The sequence below is a fragment of the Haliotis rubra genome, unplaced genomic scaffold (genome assembly GCF_003918875.1).
Source record: "Haliotis rubra isolate DU_JTF1 unplaced genomic scaffold, ASM391887v1 Scf105, whole genome shotgun sequence".
Classification (NCBI taxonomy): Eukaryota; Metazoa; Mollusca; class Gastropoda; order Lepetellida; family Haliotidae; genus Haliotis; species Haliotis rubra.
The window spans coordinates 540,519-562,808 of NW_025764948.1; the positions used below are offsets into that span (position 1 = coordinate 540,519).

General features: G+C 38.8%; 1 protein-coding gene across 1 annotated transcript; it reads right to left on the reverse strand.

Annotated features, from left to right (window-relative positions):
- Window positions 1-1,935: 1,935 nt before the first annotated feature.
- Window positions 1,936-22,222, reverse strand: LOC124276337 (mitochondrial Rho GTPase 1-like). Its single transcript, XM_046711968.1, is given in 20 exon segments — window positions 1,936-2,693; window positions 5,697-5,765; window positions 6,970-7,166; window positions 7,892-8,017; window positions 8,477-8,599; window positions 9,713-9,804; window positions 10,424-10,518; window positions 11,423-11,568; window positions 13,358-13,442; window positions 13,745-13,865; window positions 15,314-15,422; window positions 15,823-15,879; window positions 16,040-16,081; window positions 16,443-16,568; window positions 17,679-17,783; window positions 18,144-18,197; window positions 18,473-18,516; window positions 19,419-19,500; window positions 19,829-19,887; window positions 21,902-22,222. Coding segments are annotated over 20 exon segments (1,893 nt in total). The 5' UTR covers window positions 21,945-22,222; the 3' UTR covers window positions 1,936-2,575.
- Between the last annotated feature and the right edge of the window lie 68 nt (window positions 22,223-22,290).

Here is a 22,290-nt window from a genome sequence, read left to right on the forward strand (position 1 = left end):
TTCTCCATCACGATTAAATAAAGCATTGCACTTTGTGGAAAGAAAACTGAGTACACAACACCACAACAGAAGTATTTACACAACTGTACACGAAAAGTAACATTACAGAGTAAAAGTTACCTAGAAAATTACCTAGTCAATCTTCTACATTTCTTCTAATGAGTAAAAGAACTAGTTCTACAAAGTATCCCTTTTATTCTCACTTTCAAAGTTAACATGTGAATGACAAATGTCACTTAAGTATTACCCATCGAAGGATTTGAATCTGCCATCCTCAACATTAACATTATCTATAGGTGATGACAATGAACTATGACATATGTAACAAAATGACTCTTGATTAAATAAATCAATGGCTGTTCTTCATGATGGGCAGGTAGAAGAACAGCTGAACCTTACACAATGCCAGTAAATGATAATAAAATGCCCATTTTGACTTACTGAGCTACCTAGATGACCATGGACCCATGACTCAGGAGTTACTCTACCTCGAAACTACACCTTCAGAACTACCCATTCTGCATCAGAATGACTGCGAAATACCTGAGAGTAAATATTTCATGGGAACTACTGCAATAGACCTACTCATGTTCACAGGATATAACCATACATTCTTTGCTGGAAAAGGACTAAACAGCAAAACAATGCAGGTTATTTTTGGGACTGTCATCATTGTTACTACAGACATGTACCCCTTGCTAGACACCCCAGTACCTTTCTACATACACCATGTACCCAGCGTGACATGAAACCAGTCCAGTTTGGCTATCACATAAATGCCATCAATTGTGTAATATATGTACCTTGTAACACAATCCTGCTGTTTAATGACATTTATATCTTAAATCATACTTCATACACAAAACCATGGATTCACTACATGTAACTGAATTGGAAATGTTCTTTTCTGTGGGATGAGTCTAGAATTAGGACCAATTATGAACAAACATTTTCTGGTTTGGGGCAGTCCAAAACAATTGTCCAGTATCACAAATGTTATTTTGGGGGTGGGGGAGCCAGAATATTTGGGAACATTTTCTCCTTTAAATCTGCTACCCTACCCTAAAATCAGTCACTCCCAGAGAATATGTAGTTATCAGGGACTTTCAAGGGACGTTACACAAGGGATAAGCTGACATATATGGAGCAGTCTTTGGTGGCAGTGACCTTGCTGATCACATGGAGCTTACTCAGGCAAAACCCACCCCCAACCCCACCCACCGGGTACATACAGTCTTGCAGAAGCTTGCCTGAAGCTTGAAGTCACTTATACAAGCATTTGTAAAACAAACAAAATATAAACTTATTCATGTACCAAGCACAAAATCAACAATCATTGCCAAATATTCAAAACTACAGTTAAAGTATGTATGTAAATTCAACAAGCAGTGTGAAAGGTTGTTCAGAAAGTTTGTAAAGCCGTTGTTGCAGAACAGGGAAAACAAACACACTAACACAGAACATATAAAACTTTGTGTGGTGAGTACTGTTCGTAACTGAAGAGGCTGGGTATACTGTGACTTACTAAAAGGCTGTCATTGAGTTATTTACGAAAAGCACAGGTTGCTGATGAGTTCGTAGCCCTCAGGGTGATGATCATCCTCTATATCCACAGCTGGCATTTGAGTAAACCTAAGCCAATATCTCGATCCTTTTCCAAAGGTCTTGTGATCTTTTTTAACTATTTTACAGACCAGTCAAATATCGACAAAACACAGAACACGTATTGCCCAGAAACTGATACATGGAAATCAAGGGTAGGTAATTTGAGTGAGTGAATGAGTGAGTTTAGTTTTACGCCGCACTCAGCCATATTCCAGCTATATGGCACCGGTCTGTAAATAATCAGGTCTGGACCAGACAATCCAGTGATCAACAGCCTGAGCATCGATCTACGCAATTGGGAACCGATGACATGTGTCGACCAAACCAGCGAGCCTGACCACCCGATCGCGTTAGTCACCTCTTACGACAAGCATGGGTTACTGAAGATCAATATTTTAACCCGGACCTTCACGGGTGGCAGGTAATTTGAGATCACAATAACCAAGGGAAAGAATCCTGGTGTTGGTGTAGGTTTACAAAACGCTAGCCACTGGGATACAGATAGATGGGGTGAGACAATACCTCCACAGATGGCTTGTGAATTGTCTCACCTGCTGTCTTCAGCTCCACTGATGCCGGATCCCTATGACACCACTAGCAGCAGGTTACATACACACCTGTTTACCCTTGTCATGACTGTGATGTCAGTCCCCGGTGCTACTTCTCATGACCCTCATCTAGGAAATACACCATGACCTCTTGTCAAACTAACACAGAGTGACATCCCTTAGGTTAACACAGACTGTCCTTGCTTCTTCCTCATTAGATGATAAATACTTGACACGAAATGAAATACATCCTGAAAAGTCGCCAGCAATGTCTGTACTGAGAATATAAGCTTGAAATCTAAACAAGAAACTTGGAGGGTTGTGCAGGTAATCTTTGATACGGCAGGTCTTCACTTCAACAAGAGTCCATTTTCTCTTCATCACAAGGTATATTTGTGCTAAAATCCTAGTAACATGAGTCCTCATCTTAATGCTCTGAGTATTTTATACATGGCAAACCCCATTCCAGTGAGTGCAACAAGGCCAATCCCTAGCCTGATGTACACCTTGTTCTCGTCAGTGTACAAGCCCTTCAGATGCCTGGAAACAGAGAGCTGATGGTTAGACATGGCTAACAGGTCTTACAACTCACATGGTTCCCTGACGTATCTGAACAAAAGTCTCTCTTTGTATTTATCAGTGGTCAGATATAGATGTAAAAATTAAGTTGAAACAAACAGATATTAATTAAAAAGACCAAAACGATTATCTCATCAAGAATTTTAGTTACATTATATTTTGAACAGTTTTTTTTTCTGTATTAATAGATTTATATTTTTATTAATTAACACACAACACTAAATAACATGGTGGCTTATAGAAAGGTAGGAAATTAATCTCAACTGAAAAAATAAGCCAAAACATCAACCAAATGCAAGTCATTCTGCAGAAAAACATGAAAAATAACAAAATGCAGGCAAATGCTGAAATGAAAACAGCAATGTTCAAGCAGAGGAAATAACATCCTGATGGGAAAAGAATGAAAACGAAAACATTTTGACTGGGGTGGAAATACACAGACCTCAAGTACAGAGAACTCGAGGTACGACAAGTGAAATAATTTGATTCTAAAAAGGGGATTGAAATCTATGCTGCTACAGTATATGTTCATCTTACTAAGATGTAAAAGCATGTTGGAGTATCTGCTCTACTACCAACTTATTGATCATTTGTCAGTAGTGATACAAGCAACATGTGTGCCATCATCTTTGAATTCATAAACAAAATAAGTTTGTCAATGGGTCATTTTTAGGGGCTTTTCACTCACTACCTAAACACATACACATGTATAATTTCAAGCCTCACAAATTCACCACTCCTGAGACTTGAACTATATGAAACGTCATGAAAGCCTGTTTTAAAAATACTGCAAGCTTGTGTGTCCGCTCAAGGATAAGTTTGGTGTTTGCTCATAAAATCTTTGAGATTGGAATTAGCGTAGTCAAACTCTTCCAGACATGCACAAGAACTTATTACTGATAACTGATCCAACAACAAGCTGACTTCTTTCCTCATAATGCCTAGAACTGCTTTCAGCATTCTAACAAATGGATCAACATCACTTTTCAGCAGGTCAGAGTATCAAAAAGGATGTTTATCTATTCAAGTGACACTAATTACTGGTGACTTCATTCCATCAGTGCAGAAAGGATGAAAGAAAAGAAAGACCAACAAAATGTTTGCACATGACAACATCATATCCACAGAGACCAGTAAGGGTTAACCAGTATAGTTGCATGCATGATGTTAATGGTATGTATATAAGTTAGCTGTTAAATGGTAGCTATGTGCTGTTCTGCCTTTTCAATATAACATCCACTGATAGCTATGATTCACCCCTTCATAATGTTCTACCAACATCTCATGAGGATTTTGCAACAAGCTTCATCTGAGTGGAAATTCCAGAATATTACGGACAAGCTGACAGCCTTTTGTTAATAAAATATTTACGTCTGAACAGAGCAACACATTTCCTTTAGAAGGGAGTATACTGTATGATAAGGATCATTTTGGCTCACTGAGAATGTCAAATCTTAAACATTGTACAAAACTCAGAAATATTGAAACAGGATTTAAACAGCAGGCCAGTAGGCTTTTTTTTTCTTTCCTACACTTGCACGTATGGATTCTGAACATGATCAAATACTTAAGTTTCGATAAAGTGTCAAAATCATACTTGTCCAAATATATTCTGTAATTTGCACTTGACAGATGGTGCGAAGCTGAAGCAAAATCAGCATCAGACTTTAGCAGAATGTCATAATGGCATGAATCATACAAAGTTTGAGTGACCAGTGCATGTTGGACAGTAATAGCAGAGCAGTACATAGCCACGATTTGCATCTACAGAGAAGTGTGCCACAACAGAATATTGTATTCCTCGGCCGTGCTCCACAAAGTGATCCAAGTGCAGGCAGTGATTTCCACATTGTAACACATTTCCACTGTCGTAGCTTTGTGGAACCAGGCCTTGGATTAGTTGAGAAGGTGCACAGGGTTAAGTTTCTACAGACTCTCTGAATACTCCTGGGACAGGCTGACACTGTACGAGCATCTACCAGTACATTCGGAACACAAGCATAATTCTCTCTACCTATGTTGGCTTCATAGTGGACTGCAATTTGTCACACCATCTGCCAGTTTAAATATAGGCAAGATAGTTTACAAACCTTTTCCCTGAGTGAGCGAGTATGGTTTTATGCCATTTTTAGCAATATCATGGCAGAGAACACCAGAAATCGGCTCCACACATTGCACCCATGTGGGGAGTTGAACCAGGATCCTTGGTTTGACAAGCAAATGCATAAACCACAAGGCTACCCCACAGTCCTTTCTCGTGGTTGACATTGTACACATGTTATAAAAGGACCTTCTCTATGAGGACCCTTCTCTATTATGTGTTTGAATCCCAGTCAGACAGTGTAAACATGGGTGCGCAGCAGCCCATCAGAACCCACAATGATGCAAATCACAGTAGCAAACCCTCCCAAAAATTGTGATACACAAAACTCCTACAACCATTGATTGTTTACGGTCTTAGAATGACTGAAGCATGGTTTATGCATTACATCCCACATTGTCCAACTGCGAAGAGGCAGGACATGGTTTCTAATTACACATCCCTGAAACAAGAGTGCCAAAACATCAACAAAAACACCCACTGTGAGTACAAAGCCTACAAAGGAAATAAAGAAATAAAATGAAACAAATATGTACACCACAGACTGAAAACAAATGCTACAAGGAACCCCATGCTGTTAGACTGAGAGTATAGGGACACTCATGGAGATGCTTTCATATACATGGTGAACTTCAATAATGATCCAAAAGAATTCCAAGTATCATATTTCTAAAGGTCACTATTACAGTTACAATACTAATGTGAATATGCAAGCTTAAGCATGTTTAGTATGTCACACAATAGGTTTTGAGAGAGCTGCATCGAGGAATACAGTAGATTATTGTAAGGAGACAGCATGTCCATGAAGTGGGTCTATGTTAAAGAGGTGACATGTTATGAGAAGTTGGGAAAGGGGGAAGAACCTGAACTTCTCCTCCAGCCAGAGAGACTTCTGATGGACCAACAGCATGTGTACTAGACGTTTCAGATTGCTGAAAAACACAACCAGGACCATACTACACTGGTGTCAGGAGAGAGGAGCGGGAATATCATGTACACAAGGACATATGATACCACAGCAGAGTATGAGAAACTTTAGATGAGGGAGAGATGTGGCATGTAGCATGTATGCCCATGTAATGATGGCATCCAGAGAAGTCATCTCCTGCAGTTTGACGAAACATGAGCACATGAAATGTGACACAGAATCAATAGAGCTGGTTCATGGATTCAGTGGGTATGAACACGATGTCTTCTTGAAAAACAGGATTGGTTCTATTTGTATATCTCTTCCTTAATAACAGTGACAAAGTGAGAGAGTGAGTTGGTATATTTTGGTTTTTGTAATATTCCAGCAACACCATAGCAGGTGACACCAGAAACAAGCTTAATTACCGTACCCATGTGGGGGGATCTAACCCAGGGATTTGGCAGGATGAGCAAACCCTGTAACCACCTTGCTATCCCAGCCCACCTTATTAATGATAAAAGGTAGGGTTTTAGTCACTTTGCAAAATATTCCACCAGTACCTGGTTCTTAGCTTTAACTATAAAGGCTTCCCCAAACCCCTGAAAGCAAAAGGGTCACCATCTCCGTCACCTGTACATGTTCATCTAGCTAAGAGACCCCCACCCAGGAGCACTGGTTGGTTATTCATCCCTCTGTAACCTCCCACAACCACATTCATTCAAGGGTCAGGATCACGGTTACATGTACAACTCATTATGTGCCTTTGCTGAAATAAAAATGTTAACATTAATGAAATGAAAATAACAATGTATCTTATCAAAGAGAAACGTTTCACCCCGCAAAATATCAATGCAAATGAATTGGCCAAAACCACATTAATTCAAAAAATGATTAATGGAGGAGTGAAACACAGAATAAAGTCTACAACTGCATTATTCAGTATCCGAAACACACGAAGCACAACTATCTGGACGGTTAGGACTGACACCTGGATGTTCTACGTTATTGTACAAGTTTAGGGTGTGTTCATCTAACAGGTTGTCCTCTAGGTTGTAAACAGTAGAGTTAACCAACAGAAGAAAGCTTAGAGGCAAGTGTGGACGTGATAAAGTTTGACCAACAGGAACATGCTGGTGACATTAGTGACTCCTAAAAGAACAAAAGATTAGATATCTGAGGAAAAATAGACATCATAATTAAAATGTAAAGAGAGATGGTTGACTTACGGATATGCAGCCATGGTGGCAAGTTTGACGTAAACATCCCAGTTGACTTTGTCGATGCAGGTGAAGTATTGAGGTGGGGGCAGCTTGTAGCGACTACAGAACTGTGCCGGGGTGAACTCATAGTCCTGACGAACCTCAGGGTGCTCAGCCTTACAGGCCACTATGAGGGTGGGGATCTTACTATCGATGAAATGTTTCTGGAAGAGAGTCATAACAACTAAAGTAAACTGACAAGGAGACCAACTAGCCATCTAAATACATCATGTATCTGTTTATCAGCTAAATATTGCCACATACAGCTGTTGTGGGAACAGTTGTCTGTGGTATTCATGTGCAGTTAGCAATATTGCTGTCATATCAAAGCGGTCTGAAAATAATCAAGTCTGGACTAAACAAAATAGTGATAAATATATGTGCACCTTGTCAGTTGTGGTATGACGACATGGAATCAAACAAGTATCCAAGTCTGCCTACCTGATCTACACTGGTTTGCCTCTTACAACAAACATAGACTACTGGAGACCTATTCTACCCTGGAATGCCCACAGGTGATTGAAGATCCAGGTGCATAAACGGGTCCTGTCACTAACGCTGCTCAATAGCTTCAGATGAGATACCTTTTCATTATTCACATCCATCCAGTGGATTCAATAGGTATTTTACCTTGTGTTTTATCTTAAAGGCAACCCATGATCAAAACAGTACTGTAACCTAGAGAAGGAAGGAAGCAACAATAATGTTACAACTGAAATATTTCTATTCTCTTGTAATATTTTCCCTTTTGTCATTTTTGTGATACTTTTTACAAACAAAACAGGTGAGCATTCTTTCAGGTCCTGGCTCCCAGAAATGACAAGTTATGTTGAACTGTCTGGGGTCACAAACAGATGCAAGTCCAAGCTATAAATAACCTGTGTCTTACCAAGTACATCCTAGCACAGAATTCAAACGACCGTGGATTGGTGACATCATACACCAGACATGCCACATCACAGTCTAGCTCCGTCGGCGTCAACATCTCACACATGGCAACATCGACTTCATGGAGCTGCAAAGCAAAGTGCACATCAGATGTCTACATTAGAGATGCGTTTCTGATACTGGCAAGTAGTAAAAGGATGTCCATGACCCATACAAATTCATCCGCTATGTAACAAGCTATGAAACTAAAAACAATTTACACAAATAATATACTTAACTATAGAGTAACTTCTGAAGGCCAAAGACAGCTGCTGATCTAACATTTACTGGTGGAAATGAATAAGTGAAAACTTGAAAATGTATATTCCTATATTCTTTTCCAGGTTTCTTTGCACGCTTGGTTTTGCACTGAAGATGAAAATCTGGAACACTTGAACTTTCATTCATTTCCATCAGTATAATAAGACCATGGACAAAGACTGCCTGCCACAGTGTTAAGGACAGGATAAGTTTAAATGTTAAAAGTATCTGGCTTGTGATCCCCAGTATATGTGACAGGGGAGATAGTATAAGAGAGGCTGCTCACCATAAGATACTTCTCCTGGCCGTACACCTGCACAGTGTTCATGGTGAAGCTGGACAGCAAGTGTTTGTTCAGAGTGGCCACATACCTCAGGTTCCGACTCAACAGCCCTTGCAGTAATGATGTCTACAAATATAACATACATGAGGTCAAGTAAGCTGATACTGTAAGTGGCCTTGTAGAGGTGGGATGATTAATACCATTCACCTGACACATATTAATGTGTATGTCTTATTAATTATTATATTCATGTTTTGACTGAAAAATGTGAGGTCCATCAGATAAAGGCCACCATGAGATACTTCTATACATGATGTCTACAAATATAACATACATGAGGTCAAGTAAGCTGATACTGTAAGTGGAAATGTAGAGGTGGGATGATTAATACCATTACACATATTAATGTGTATGTCTTATTAATTATTATATTCCTGAAAAACTCAGAGGTTTTACCTTAACCTCCAAAACTAGGGGACCCTGTAAAAATTTTCCTTACATATAATAAGACCATGGACAAAGACTGCCTGCCACAGTGTTAAGGACAGGATAAGTTTAAATGTTAAAAGTATCTGGCTTGTGATCCCCAGTATATGTGACAGGGGAGATAGTATAAGAGAGGCTGCTCACCATAAGATACTTCTCCTGGCCATTGTTAGCACCTGCACAGTGTTCATGGTGAAGCTGGACAGCAAGTGTTTGTTCAGAGTGGCCACATACCTCAGGTTCCGACTCAACAGCCCTTGGCGTAATGATGTCTACAAATATAACATACATGAGGTCAAGTAAGCTGATACTGTAAGTGGCCTTGTAGAGGTGGGATGATTAATACCATTCACCTGACACATATTAATGTGTATGTCTTATTAATTATTATATTCATGTTTTGACTGAAAAATGTGAGGTCCATCAGAGTATACAGAGTTTTACCGTAACCTCCAAAACTAGGGGACCTTGTAAAAAAATTTTCCTTACAAGAAATATCATGGCCCTAAAGTAATGAAATGGTAAAAATGTACAGTACTTTAAGTTTATATATCTACTTTAATTACATGACCTTAATATACATTGTCAAGAATTTGGAACAGTGAATAATATTTTTGCTGCATCCATCTATTACATTGATGCACACTGGAAGCACAATCTGTGTCGAGTAAAACATTGGTATATTTGTTATACATTATCGTTTTGTAATCCATTGCTGTTTGCTGTAATAGATTGAAACACTATAGTGCCTACCTTTCCCACATTCTTTGACCCCAATACATGACATCGAAATACATTTCTTGTTGTTTGTCTTTTTTCTAAGTCAATTTTCTTGTCTCGTGTCACTGCAAAGATGAGAAGAACAATGACAATAATGAGTGCATGCTGTTTTATGCTATATTAAATCTATATAATCTCGCTATAAGTAAACAAACCTGGAACAGAAAAACCAGTATTGAAAGCATGAGCTACCAATGCAATCAAAGCACAGTGGCAAGCATTCCAAGGGTGGAAATAACCAATTCCCTGATGTCCCAGTCAAGTGTTTTTTTCTGTCTGGCAAGCAAATTTGTATATCACGATGTACCAGTGTTCAGTTGAACATTTAAAAAATCAACAAGCTGGTACAGTGGAAAAATGATCAGGGCAAGTGATTTTACATGTGCCACTGTACCGGAGTACACTAGCAATTTTAAAGTTATATCCATCCCTGCATTCAATCAATCAAACCTCTTCATCCTGATCATGTGTGTGTATCAGTGAACATTCCAGATGCATGACAGTGGCCTTAACATAATACGTGACTCATATTGGGAGCAACGATCCAGACTGTTGGGATATGAAGACTTTTTATCAACAACGTCACAAAACTATTCAGTCTATTCCGTTGCCTCCCACAAACAACAGATTTCTGAGGACCAATTCTAACCTGGAACATTCCCATGAATTGAGTTGGTTTATTACCTTGTATGGCTGACAGCTGAGTTTCATGGTGGTAATGGTAGCCCAGGTGTCCAAGATATTCTAGAGTCCTTGGAACATCTAATAATGTTGTTAATCTGAAGTAAATGTATCAGATACAGTTAAGTTTGCGTGAAAAGTCAAGTACACCTGTTAGTGCTACGAGATTAACAGTCATATTTCCATCTCTTCCCATCTACTACTGAGTGAACAGAGGCATATTTACAGTGGAAGCTGGCTAAACCGGCACTCGTCAGGATTGTAGAGCTTACACAGTTACCTACAACTAGAACTGAGCTCATATTCACTTCATAATATAAACATGATAAATCAACACATAATTACATGTACAAGTATACCCATACTGAACTAAGATCAAGTTATCTTTGTCAGCAACCATGTAGTTACTACACTTGTGATGACTGCAGCACGCTCATAATCCCTTCTTATTTCAACGCAGGATTAACACACGTCCGGTCGGCTCCTCACCAGGTGCCGGATTAGACAGAGTTGATTACTGTATAAACTCATATTCGGGCGGCTCATTTCATGCCAAGATCCAGAATTGACAGCTGCCGGATTGCAGAGCTTTTAAATGATGATTAATGTACTAGCCACGGACAGGAAAGTCATTTTATGCCGATGTTGACAACTTGCCAGATTGGACAGCTGCCGGTTTTGACAGCTTCCACTGTATGATAAAGTACTTGCCTTAAGGTGGCACCACAGGTAACGTGTTTCAGTGTGGTGCAAGAAAGAATTTCTAGAAATTCTCAGGAGACAAACTGCCCAAGATGGTCAGCCATGAAACTAACATTAGTTAACTCTGCCTTACAATTGATATCGGCGCGGTACACAGAACCATGTGCCACCAAATACAATGACACACCATAACATAAACGATGCTGTCTTTATGGAAACCTTTTGATAATGCCAAACACAATCCTCAAGTTCTATCAGTGTCTTCAAATACAAAGTACTGAAGATATAGTTGTTACTCACGTCCACTGTGCGAGGTAGCCCTGCAGGGCGATCCAGCCCTCGCTGTTGGTACACACAGTGTTGTTCACGTCGGGCCCCCAAGGCATGATGGGACAGGTGCTGAACAAATTCTGCAGCTCTGTGGGGTTCAGGCAACCATCACAGTCCTGCAGCAGAGGGCACGGGAATCATAAGGTCATCAAACTATGGACTAATGTTAAAACATACACAGCTGTCAGTGTTTCCGCTGACTTCATTATTTATCGGACACTGTGTCTGGCAACCTAACAATTTACCGGTCATAAAAGAAATTTGCCGGTCATATCCTATTACCATACTGTAAGTACTCATTTTAAAGTTATTTTTAGTCTGGGTATTTCCAAAACATAATTTTTTTGCGTCAGTGAAATCACAGCCAAGGCTGTGATTTTGCTTAACCATGAAATTTTTTTTTTATTAGCATAGGGACAGATGTTACATATTTTATTTTAATACATGATTATTTACCGGACACAGTGTTCGGCTGGCTTTCAATTTACCGGTCCCCAACGAATTTTACCGGCAATTTTCAGGTATATACCGGAGAACGGAAACACTGGCTGTGAATATGATATTGAGTACACCTATAATAATAATGTCCATTTGTATGGCGCCATATCCACACACAAGTGTATGCATGGCGCCTTGTGTGTACTGGTAAAAGCTGCAGCAGTTGTACAAGTCACTCATATTTCCTGAAATGATGGGTCTTCAATGAAGATTTGAATGAGTCAAGGAGGTTGCTGTTTTGATGGTTATGGTAAGACTGTTCCACAGTGAAGGAGCAGCAAAGCTGAATGATCTGTGACCACAGTTCTTGAGTGAGTGAGTGAGTGAGTGAGTGAGTGAGTGAGTGAGTGAGTGAGTTTGGCTTTACGCCGCTTTTAGCAATATTCCAGCAATATTCCAGCAATATCACGGCGGGGGACACCAGAAATGGGCTTCACACATTGTACCCTTGTAGGGATTCGAACCCGGGTCTTCGGCATGATGAGCGGACGCTTTAACCACTAGGCTACCCCACCGCCCCTAGTTCTTGAGATAAACAGGGGGTGTTGTTAGGAGGAACTGCTGGTGTGACCTCAACTGTCGTGGTGGAAGTGTACACTGAGATGAGTTTAGAGAAGTACTGAGGCGCTAGGTCATGCAGACATTTGAACACAATGGTCAAGGTCTTGAATTCGATTCTCGCTTGAATGGGCAACCATAGAAGAGACTTTAGGACAGGGGTTATATTAGATCTTTTAGATGTTAAGGATACGATATGAGCTGCTAAACTTGGGATTTTCTGGAGTTTTGTCAAGTGTGAAGAGCTGAGTCCAAACAGAATGCTGTTTGAATAATCCAGTCTAGATAGAACAAGAGACTTGCCGAGAGTATGGGCTGCATCTGTTGTTAAATTCTGATGAATGTAAGCCACTATTCCTGTACTATCACAGTGGGAAAGGAGACTTCATACATTCTGCAGGGAAGGACTGATGCCTGAACCATGATGAGGCAGGCCTACTAGCAAAAATAAAACTTTAGACTATCTAAATAATCCACACATGGATGATTTCAAAGATTTTCAAGTCTCACATGTCAAGTGAAGGAAAGACAGTAAATAATCCAGTCAGTTCTGACAAACCAGTCACAGCATGAACACAAAGCACACAATCATGACTTCTTGATACAATCATTCACGCCACACATTCCTAAGAAGTCAGCTCATCTGACAAGCTTGGGAACCTGCGGCCAATTCTGCTCTGTAAAACCCAAAAGTACAAATGATTTTCATCTTACAGATTGCATCTCACTGGGTTAAAAGGGCAAAATTCTACAGAAGGCACAACTGCCATAGGTCATGATTCATATAAAGTCCTCCAGCGATTGATCTAAGCATTAGAATGTTGCAAGGCATACAATGTAATGGCTCACCTCATCATACTTGTCAAACAGGTGAGTTAGGAAGGAATACCCTTGGTGTGTCAGTTCTGTTGTGCTCCCTGGACCCACTTGTAACCTGGATAATGAACCACAGTTTGTAAATAATCCCAACATCATTCACAGTCATTATGGGCTGGATTAGTTCAGTGGAATCAATCAAGGCATAACTAAGGAATCATGATTTTAGAGGTATGTACCCTTGTTAAAAGCAATGGTCTCTTAAGCAGGTTTTCCAGATTGACAGGGTTCTACTGTACATTAACATTAATGTTCTGGAAGGTTATGTCATTTTAAAAGACATCAGGTCTCTATTATGGGATGTAATATTTTGACTATGTTTTGTGGTTTAGATCTGTAATGTTTAGGTAATGGTCTGACCTAGGTGCAATGAAATCTTTAGTCAACTGCAGGTTGTCATCATATCCAAACTTGCGTAGCACTGTCCATGTTGTTTCATGTCTACCCTTCTGTATGAATAGTGTATGTAGAAATAAAAACCCTGCAACAAATAAACAGCAGAGTTAAAAGACCTGGAATATGTACCAGTATATGCAGGAGATATACAACATGAAAAATACAGCACACATACCGCAGCTTCAAGTCTGAAGTGATGCAGGTCTCAGTCATTACCACTTGGGTGAAACCCACAAACATGGTTGTGAAACTTGGGGGGAACCATATACAGCAGAAATATAGGAGTGAGTGAGTTTAGTTTTACGCCACACTCAGCAATATTCCAGTTATAGGGCGGCAGTTTGTCTATAATCAAGTCTGGACCAGACAATCCAGTGGTCAACAGCATGATCATCGATCTATGCATTTGAGATATGATGACATGTGTCAACCAAATCAGTGAGTCTGACCACCCGATCCCGTTTGTTGCCTCTTATGACAAGCATGGGTTACTGAAGATCAATATTTTAACCTGGATCTTCACAGGTAAGAAATAAAAGAAATGCACTGGAGATGTAGAGACATGCAGCATGTATACAACATGTATACAGATATGCAGCATGTATACAACATGTATACAGACATGCACCATGTATACAACATGTATACAGACATGCAGCATGTATACAACATGTATACAGATATGCAGCATGTATACAACATGTATACAGACATGCACCATGTATACAACATGTATACAGATATGCAGCACACATACATGTACACAAATACACATCTTATATGCATGTATTAAGAGGTTCATACATGACAGTTTTCCTTTCACCAGTCATATCAGTCCAAGACTACCATTATCAGCCCAAGAGTCGAAGCCCCCGAGGGCTGATATTGTACTCTTGGGCTGATATGACTGGCGAAAGGGAAACTGTCATATCATAACCTTTTTATCATATACCACTAAAAGGGACATAACTCTAAAATAAAGTTGTCTCCGTCTATTGAAGTTTCGAGGGTTCGCATGAATTCATTACGTACCAGTTTAGTAGCCAAGCAATATGGCTGATTCTCGGGCCCTAGTGCTGATATGGCTGATATGTATTTTCGGCCTGGGTGGTCAATATGGACATATGCAGACAGCCAGTATTGTATGTGCAAAATGGTCCATATTATATATACACAGATATGCAGCATATAAACAATGTATATATACCACATGTTTACTGTAGAGGTACAGAGGATGTGCAACATATCTGGGTAAGACAGAGTCACATGTCTGTTGAGCTTATGATAGACAGATACACAGCTGACGACAACACAACAGAATCATGGCATTGACTCATTCATTATCATTCTACTTCTCAACTATACCTCTGTTTGTTTCTACTTCTCAACTATACCTTTCTACTTCTCAACTATACCTCTGTTTGTTTCTACTTCTCAACTATACCTGTTTCAACGAGAACATCTGTCAATATTCAGGACAGTCAATAAGCCTGGCCTAGTTTCTGAAGATCTACACAACATGGTGCTGGTTACCTTTGAGTGAAATGCCATCATCACAAATGCCCTCGCTGGTGTGCCGACTGACGATAGCCTTCACATCCTCTAATGCTTGTGGGTGTAAGGGTGCATTGAAACATTTTTGCTGAAAAAAAAACAACCCAAAAAACATTTACGATTTAAACCAGATATATTAGAGTTAATAAGTGGAGTCTTTGCTCTTCAAAGATACTTGCGTTGATGACATATGATAAATAATTTATTACTGATCTATTCTTCAAATATAATCATTAACTAAATCAAAACATAACCTCTACACACAAATAGCAGAGTTTTGCCCAAGTTTTTAGGTGGTGGTTGAGGTAAAATATGCTTTAATGTCACATCTAAAAGTGTTGAGCTCACAGAGATTTACATGCACATGTATCTACTTTTCACTTAGGGGAGAAAGTTGTGAAGATGCCTGGTTTGCATGGACAAAGAAGAATAGTTTTCGGCCTATATGTGATGTTAGCCTCCAGCTACTTGATCCTGTTCATTCCTACCTGGAAGGCGTTAACTTCTTCATCATTCAGATTGTTATCATTGTCCAAATCACAAATCTGAAATATAAATATTTAATAATAAGATATTCAGTTTACTTGGTGATTTATTAGTACAAAATATAGAGGAAACATTTAACACCTTACTGACAACCAGGGTTAGATAATAACATCCACATTTACTTTAATACTTCCAACATAATGTCAAAAACACACTTACCCTGAAAATCCTTGTTAAAGCCTTTCTGCAAGCAGGTGTCAACTGAAAATAAATAATTGTATTGAATAAGTTTTCAACCAGACAGAATGAAGATTTAACTGACCTGATGGCACCAATCGATTTCCTGATATTTCAAAAAGTGATATGTTAAAAGGTTAATGACTAAAAAGGCAAACATTCGAGTAGAACCCACCATGATAAAACTAGTAGTGTGAGTGTTTCGTGACTTTCAGACCAATAATATTCTAGTTGTATCACAGCAGCTCAATGAACTAGGATTAGACAAACAAGTGATTGACAGCATGAGCATCCATCAATGTGGTTGGGTCATGATGACACACAACAGCTAGCTGATACTGGAACACTACTCCTGCCTGCCTGCCTGCGACCTACCAGTACCTACCTCCTTCTCTTCAGGGTTGTATACAGGGGCTGTGGGGTGGAGGACGGCCTTCTGGGCGTAGTAGAACACCTCGCTGATGTTCTTCAGGGTGCGTGCTGAACACTGTCAACAAGTCAAAGTGAAACACTTTTCAAGCACAGACATAGCTTCTTAGTGAGATTGGGTACACAACATTTTCTGGGAGGGGGCACTTGAAATAGAAAAATGGTGGCACATAATTGGAGGAACAATTTGGGTTTGTCTGCCCAAACTAGTTACTTTATCTTGTTGAAAACATGTCACTCCATGATGACGTAATGTTTTGATAGGTATGAATCTGTGTAGACACAGCACTGTGCTTCAGTTGCTACATTTTTCTGTTAAAAGCTAACTGGCTTATTAGATACAAAAGTAATCAACTGATCAGTCTGACAAACGATAAAATTGTATTCATAATAAATAATAACCACTGTTACTACAAAAGTACAAATTCTAGTACTTTTTGGGGTTGAGTCCCATCTGGGATTTGAACCCACACCCTGAGAGTCAGGCACCAAATCGCTAGCACACAAAGTCAGCCGCCTGATTTGGTGCCTGATTCTGAGGGTGTGGGTTTGAATCAGATGGGACTCAACAAACAAAATACTAGAATTTGTCCTTTACTAAGAAAGTGTAATCCCAAATTATAACATATGTTGCATTTGACCACTTTCTAAATGGCATTGTGTTATCATAACTTTCGGCCGTGGGAGCCGTGCCAATTTACACTTATCAGAGGGGTACACAAAGTCCGCAGTCTAGACTACCAGTTGTCTGACTTCCATTTTTGTGGAAGTCGTGGTGGCTGAGCGGGTTAGGCGGCTGACTTTGTGTGCTGGCGATTTGGTGCCTGATTCTGAGGGTGTGGGTTCGAATACCGGATGGGACTCAACCCAAAAAAGTAATAGAATTTGTCCTTTACTAAGAAAGTGTAATCCCAAATATAACATATGTTGCATTTGACCACTTTCTAAATGGCATTGTGTAATCACAAAAGATTCAGCTACAACAAACACACAATGCCCAAGCAACATTCACTGCACTTAAATACATAAGGTACTGTGTGAGAAAATACAACAAACCTTTCCTAAAAGGGTAGTGTTAGTTATTTTAATTGAGCAAAGTATGAAACTTTCATTAACATATCAAAGCCAGATTCACAACTTGCTCAAGGTTTCACATAAGGGAGGTAACTCTTGGTCTATGTCCTACCTCTAGAGATGGGAAGTCTGCTAGATCAACTTTGTTCCCCACCAGAATGACTGGGGTTCGGTGCTCATCCCCTAAACTTGCACGAAGTAATGGCAACCAGTACATGGTCAGCTAAAATGGAAGGGAAACATATATTTTAAAAGGCTTTAGAGAACTGTAATATATACATTATTTGCAAACGTGACATAACTCTTACGAACAACTGAACTGCATTTCCTTTAATATGTGTGAGCTTTTGAGCCACAATCCATTCACATGTCTATGTGATGACTTTTTGATAATTTCATCCTGCATAAATTTCACCTGTTGCATCTCCCACAATCATAGAACTGAGGTTGTGACAAAAGAACTGGCACCAGTTAATGACATGTTATATTCCTTGAAATTGTACAAAATATTAATTTTAAAACATTTAACAATTTCTAAATCTGGAAGTACATTCATATACAAGGGTGTTATAGCTGCACCTACCCTCTGAATGGAATCCTCGTCTGTGACAGAATACACCACACAGATGACACTCGCCTGGAACAAAAACACAGATATGAGGGGTAAATTACAAGTGAAAAGCATAATTTGTATTGTTGAATATATATGTTCTGGCCATTTGTTTCCTGAGCCTTGTGAAATTATTCAGAAATCATCTGAGCTGTCATATACTGAGTAAACTGTAATGTTTCACAACACCATTTCCATTACCGTTTCTTTAACAAACCTAATCAAATCTGCTTCTTGTCACTGACCTTAACACTTCCATAAACCACATGTATAACAATAAAATGTATACTTAGTGAACACACCTTAAGAATCTCTTCTTGAAGCACATTTTCATCTTGTTCTTGTGCTGCAAACAACAATATGTGTATGATTGTCTTTGGTAAAGGAAATAACTCTTGGACAACATGTTTACTACCAATTGTGCACTAGGAACATTCAAGTTGATATTTTCATTGAAGCAGAATATACCTGAGTAAACAGACATTATGACTAACAGCTCATTGTCTGCAATGATATACCATAGTATAAAGGATCTTTCTTAAAAGGGATGGTTGGTGGTTTCAGGGATTTGCCTTGCCACTGAGAGAATAGCTCTCATGGATTCACATGAGTGAGATATTTTAAGATTTAATGAGATCCTACCAATATCCCATTACAGCAATGGATACCGTCCTCATGTACAATAATGTTTACGTTTTGATGAAAAAACCTGTGTTATTCTGAACATTTCCCATCCCCTCTGGACCCAAATGTGATACATATCACACAAAGCCACCACCTCAGTTTCATCATGCAGGTAAGTAGCCTTGTGAGCCAAAAGTGAACCTTTGATACTGATCCATGCACAAATACATTATACTTCCCATCAAGTCACATCCATCCTCTACATCTCCAGACCTTGCATTTTGTTTTACCTACACTAACCCCTGGATCAATTCATGTGGTTCTTGTCACTGCAAATTACCCACCCTTGATTTTCATTAATATTTTACTGACCAATCAAATGCTGACATAAGGAAAGAGTACGAGGTAACTTATATCATCTAGAAACAGAAACCATCACAAGTCTTAGGACATAAAGACATCCTTTCTGTTGAAACAATATTTGTGGGCTTCTTTTACCTGTCAGTCTGATAAAGCAGGTTTACCAAATTCCAGCTCTGGATATATAGATGATAGGTTGCATCATAATTCAATGAACATGATGCAAGATCATTATTATGTTCTTTTTACAAAGTGACAACCAACCTGAGTAGTCTACGATGTGCGTAGGTACGTGTTCAGGTGTTACATCAGCTGGGATGGTGATCTCCTCTGCACGGGATGGTACCTTTGTAAATATGAAAAGGTTTCTCAGGAGTATTCACAATGCACATCATACATTCAAAAAAAAACATCAATTGTGTACTTCAAGAACAGATCAAAAACATTATTTCAAGTAAATGTAACAAGTATTTGACTAATTTTGACATTCAACAAAATTGAACATTTCTTTTATTACATATTCCATAACATAACCATTATAACAGTATGTAGAGTTCAGATAACAGTAGATCTACACAGACTTCCTCTATAAATTTGGCAGCTATTATACATTTGATGTGAATCAAAACATATTATTGCTGCACATTGTTGATCAATACACATAATATACTCACATCTTCAGCGAACTCTTCACTAACAAGTGACAGTATCAAGGATGTTTTGCCAACCCCAGCTGAAAGGAAATATTTGTAATGAGGGTTTTAGATCGATTCCGATTCTGGATCACCGAATGACTGACATTCAAAATATCCTTAACATTCTTGTTCCCATAAGTCAAGATGTTAAAGAATGTCATATCAGCAAGTCACTAAGACAACATGAACCTATCTTATGGCATTCCTTTCAGTCTTAAGCAAAATTTTTAACATTTAAGCTCACCAGTCTGCTATATTTGAGAAGATCAGTCATGAACATGTCAGCTGTTACGACCTCATGGTCATTCAATATGTACTGTGTTTAAAATAGGGTAAGTTCAATCCAAAATTCATATACAGTTGAGTAAAAACTAGTGTTGGGAATTGGATAAAATCTCATAATTGATGATTGGTTCATTACAACCGATCAATCATCGAAAATAATTGGTCAGCATCATTGATCAAATTTTTCTGGTTATGTTTGTTACTGTACAAAAAACAAAGAAAAAACATGTACATGTAGTTCTTATGAGTCTTTTTGCAAATTCCACAAAATGCATGTGCAAATATAACATCTTTAATGGATGACTAATATGTTAGGAACATAATTTCCTGGAGTCTTCAAGATAAATTCAATCCTGACTTGGAACGAGCTTGTAATGTTTATGAAAAATGTAACAGACAAAACCAACCTTGTGAAAAATATTGTTAAATGCAAACAAGTGTTCCAGAATTGTTTGTGTTCGATTATTAGAAAACATGATCGATTGCTTGGTCGTTTAGTCATTGCGACCAATCTTCGATTATTTCAATTAATTGGACCACCACTAGTAAAACCCCGTTCCTAAACACAATCCCCACTTTCATTAACACTGCACATGCTTTTGCTCTACGTTTATTATTGAACAGTTAACATAACATGATTAACAAGTTTAATAAACTGTCATAACATACAGACTTATTTTGTACACCTTATCAAAAAGCTCAAGAGATATTGTTACATATCAAATCTATTCCTCCTACTTCTGTCTTTCACTGTGAAATACCTCAGTATTTCTGACCTTTTGTTAGATAAAAGCGTGTGAGTGAGTGAGTGAGTTGGGTTTTACGTCTCTTTTAGCAATATTCCAGCAATATCACGGCAGGGGACACCAGAAATGGGCTTTACACATTGTACCCATGTGGGGAATCGAACCCAGGTATTTGGTGTGATGAGTGAACACTTAACCCACTGGGCTACCCCACCGGGCTTCCCCATCGCCCGTTATATCAAAGTGGTACTGAATATGCTGAATGTTCATTTCACTGAATGAAATTTTGTCTTGCACAAATAGATACCCATGAATTAGAAAAAAAACAATACCATAAGCACAGGGAACAATACGAAAAAGTGATGGTATGAATAAGACTGACATAACAAATGTTTTCTGTTATAAACACACTAGGAGGCATATCCCTCGAAATTTACTAGAATAGAGGGAAAAAAAAGGTTTGGAAAATATCTTTCGTATTTTGTGACACGCTAAGTCAAGATGTACCAGTGATGATGGAACTAGTTTTAGTTGACCAAGTTATGATTAGTGTAGAATTTAAACAATATACGACATAAGAATGCAAATTGGTACACAACTGTGAGTCTATGTACCAAATCATCCAAAGATTCCCAAATCCGAACCTCTAGAATAAGTCTTGAAAGTGGGGAGACATGATTCATAAATTTCACTTTGATGAAGATCAGTGGTATAAAGATCTATTTCCAGAAATCACAACTAACATAGTAAGCAGTGTGGTTCAGGAAAAGTTACATAAAACTGCTGTTTGACCCACCGCATCATGTTTATGAAACAAAGACCTTTCAGGATGAGACTGGTTGTGTCAAATTAGCCCATACTTAGACATACAATCTTGAATTGTGGATTCTAAAGATCTTCTCTCGACAGAGAGTTCACAGTAGGCTTGTGGCGAAGTTGTGCATGACGTTTAAATGAAAGTACCATGGCCATAAGTTGATTATGGGTTAATCTTCAGGGGTGTGTAAACATGGCAACTTACCATCTCCCACAAGTAATATTCTCACGTCTCTTCTTGATCCCATGATGACTGACGGAGAACGTTAATAATTGCAATAAATATATTCCGTAACTTTTCAAGGGCAAAGTGGATGTACGGTGTCACATTTTGATGAATAGGGATAACGACTAAAACCCTTGGTCGATTCAGAATCAAAATTTGAATTATATTTATCTAAGAGAAAACTTGCAATCTTGCAAACTATATTTTCGACATTATTTTCATTTATCGTTGTAACCTAAGGGTTTTTTCTCTACTTCACATGATTTCCGAAAACCATCGCCATTTTCTTTACAGACTTCCGGAAAATGTACGCATGTCAATCACAGATTGACCAATCATATTTGCTTTTACAACGAATCGTCGGCTGC